Source organism: Hipposideros armiger, unplaced genomic scaffold, assembly GCF_001890085.2.
Source record: "Hipposideros armiger isolate ML-2016 unplaced genomic scaffold, ASM189008v1 scaffold_1940, whole genome shotgun sequence".
NCBI lineage: Eukaryota > Metazoa > Chordata > Mammalia > Chiroptera > Hipposideridae > Hipposideros > Hipposideros armiger.
In genome coordinates this window covers 60891-64123 of record NW_017733290.1, presented here as the reverse complement: position 1 = coordinate 64123, position 3233 = coordinate 60891, and the positions used below count along the sequence as shown (strand labels likewise).

General features: G+C 48.4%; 1 protein-coding gene across 1 annotated transcript in view; it reads right to left on the bottom strand.

Annotated features, from left to right (window-relative positions):
• Positions 1-2395: 2395 nt before the first annotated feature.
• Positions 2396-3233, bottom strand: part of LOC109378392 (olfactory receptor 4C11-like) — a 6326-nt gene continuing 5488 nt past the window's right edge. Inside the window, exon 2 of the mRNA XM_019634787.1 lies at positions 2396-3167. Within this exon, the coding sequence (XP_019490332.1) occupies positions 2396-3167 (772 nt within the window). The remainder of the gene's footprint in view (positions 3168-3233) is intronic.

Genomic DNA, 3233 nt, shown 5'->3' with positions numbered 1-3233 from the left:
GTCTCCTATTGCTGAATACATCCTCGGGGTGGATGTGTTCAGGGGACTGACCATCATGACAACTGTGGGGGAATTCCTCTTGTGGGTGTGCATGGTGAAAACAGTGGTTAGAGGACAATCCCCAGCACACACCTCTCCACTTGCCACAGGCCACCGGAGTGGTTAACATCAGACAATATTGTTTTCCCAGGGGGCATGAGAAGATTGGGCATACTATTTTGAAGTTGGAAGAGGCAGGTGTCATACAGTCCACCCATAGCCCCTTCAACTCCCCGGTCTGGCCAGTATGGAAACCAGACAGTTCCTGGAGAATGACAGTGGACTACCAGGAATTGAATAAGGTGACCACCCCCCCTGCTGCATGCTGCTGTTTTAAACGTTACAGAGTTGATGGACCGCCTCTCGCAGGAATTGGGACGGTTCTACTATGTGGTAGACTTTGTCAACGCCTTTTTCTCCATTGACATTGACACTGCCAGCCAAGAACAGTTCGCCTTCACCTCGGTGAGGAGACAATGGACCTTCCAGGTGTTGCCACAAGGCTACCTGCACAGCCCAACCCTGTGCCATAGGCTGGTAGTGGAGGATTTAGCCTCCTAGACCAAGCCCCTGACCGTGTGCTTGTTTCACTATATAGATGACATAATGTTAACTTCTGATTCTCTTACAGATTTGGAAACTGCTGCCCACAGTCTCCAAGACGCCCTAATGGGTTGGGGGTGGGCCATCAACGAGGACAAGGTCCAGGGCCCTGGCTACTCTGTCAAGTTCTTGGGAGTTATTTGGTTGGGTAAGACAAAAGTAATCCCGAGGCGGTCATAGATAAGATACCCTTGAACAGAGACAGTGAGGCAGTTACAAACTTACCTGGGGCAACTGGGGCTCTGGTGAATCTTCATGCTACATTTCGCAATGCTAATGCGACCCTTGCACTGGTTGGTTCACAAAGGGGAGCCCTGGGATTGCTCCCCCGATGCCGAGCAGGCATTTGGAGTGACGAAACGTGCCATAGCACAGGCCCAGACCCTAAGGATCATTGACCCAACCCTGCAATTCCTCCTGACCGTCCAAGTGGAAGACTCTGCGTTTGGCTGGGGTCTCTGGCAAAAACAGGGCATGAGGAAGACGCCTATCGGGTTTTGGTCCCAGCTCTGGAAGGGAGCCGAAGAACGGCACTCCCTGGTGGAAAAGCAATTAGCAGCAGTGTACACCGCTCTGTTGGCCTGTGAAAGCATCATAGGTCCATACCCAGTCACGGTGCAAATGACCTATCCAGTGGAAAGATGGCTTTGGTCTTGGGCAACAAGGCCACGAAGTGGCGTGGCACAAATGCCAATGTTAACGAAATGGAGAGCCTATTTAGAACAATGGGCTCAGTTTTCCACTAGTTTGTTGACCCAGGAGCTACACGCTCTTTTAGGGCCCATCGCTTTCTGCTCTGAGCGAGCAGAGAACCCCGTGGAAATGAGAGAGACTCCCAGCCCTTTTGAGGAGGACAAGCCCCCAGTGCTGGTGGACGCCTAGTACACGGATGGGTCTTGCCAAGGGCAGCCCCCAACATGAGTGGCTGTAGCCATACAACCCCTCACTGACACCTTTTGGTATGACACAGGTACTGGACACTCCAGCCAATGGGCCAGGTTACAGGAGGTCTGGATGCTTCTAACCAAGGAATGTGGCCCGGTACACGTTTGTACTGATAGCTGGGCCATGTATCGAGACCTGACACTGTGGCTGCCCTAATGGGCGGCCCAAGATTGGCTGATCGGCAACCACCCACTATGGGGCAGGGACCTCTGGGGGGACCTTTGGAGATGGGGCTTGGGAACGGGCACCACCATATATCACATCTCGGGCAACTGGCTACTACAGGAACCCAGCAATGACGCAGCTAATACCTTAGCGTGAGTACACTCTTCACGGCGCCCCCAGTCTCAGGTTGTCAATACAGTGACCTTGATTCTGTAAGTGTCCAGTCCCTATGGATCAGCTCTGATGATCACATTCACAAGGATTAGAATTAAACTTAGAAAAAGAATTGATGCATGCATGTGCATATACCCCCCCAAAACACACACACACACACACACACACACACACACACACACACACACACACATAATTATTCTGTCACTAGTCAGTACATTTCTTTCTGAAGGAAAAATTGTACAGGAAGCTAAATTACCATGTAAATATGGCCAGATGTTGATAGAATTCAAGTAAGGGTCATCATAGATTATTCAAAATGGTGATGGATTTAAGTAGTAATGAAATTCTGATGCAATTCTCTCAGATTTATTAATTGCTAACTTCCCAACAAGAATTTTTTTTCTTGTCTATGAAACACAACTAAGCTGTTAAGAAAGTATACATTTGAATCCCGATGTAACAGTCATTAACTTAAGTCATATTTCCTACACCATAAGTTCTTCATGGCATTTTTCACCTCTGCATTCCTCAGTGTATAGATGAGAGGATTGAGCAGGGGTGCCCCAATTGTATAAAACACAGCCACCATCTTGTCTATTGGAAATGTGGTTGGTGGGCGTGTGTATATGAATATACATGGACCAAAAAATAAGACAACCACAATGAAGTGGGTGGAGCATGTGGAAAGGGCTTTTCGCCTCCCTTCCACACTGTGGTTTCTCAGAGAGTACAAGATGACAACATAGGAGATGAGCAGCAATATAAAACTCACCATACATATGGCCCCACTGTTAGAAACAACTAGCAAATTGATCACATAAGTGTCCATGCAGGCAAGTTTCAACAAGGGCTGCAGGTCACAGGAAAAGTGGTCAATCACATTGGGGCCACAGAATGGCAATCTCAAAGCCAGGAGAATCTGTGCTGAAGAGTGGAGACAAGAGCCCCCCCAGGCCAGAATCACCAGTACAACACAGACACGCCGGCTCATGATGGTTGTGTATCTCAAGGGCTTACAAATGGCTACATAGCGATCAGCAGCCATCAGGATGAGTACAAAGATCTCCATGCACCCAAAGAAATGGCCTGCAAAGATCTGAGTCATGCATTCATTGTAGGAAATGGTCTTCTTCTGAGAAAGGGAATCCACAATCAATCTGGGGGCTGTGGTTGTAGAGAAGCAGGCATCAGCAAAAGACAAATAGAACAGGAAGAAGTACATGGGACTCCCAAGGGTCCTGCTTGTTTTAATAGTCACCACAATGAGAAAGTTCCCCAACAGCGTCATGAAGTAAAGAATCAAG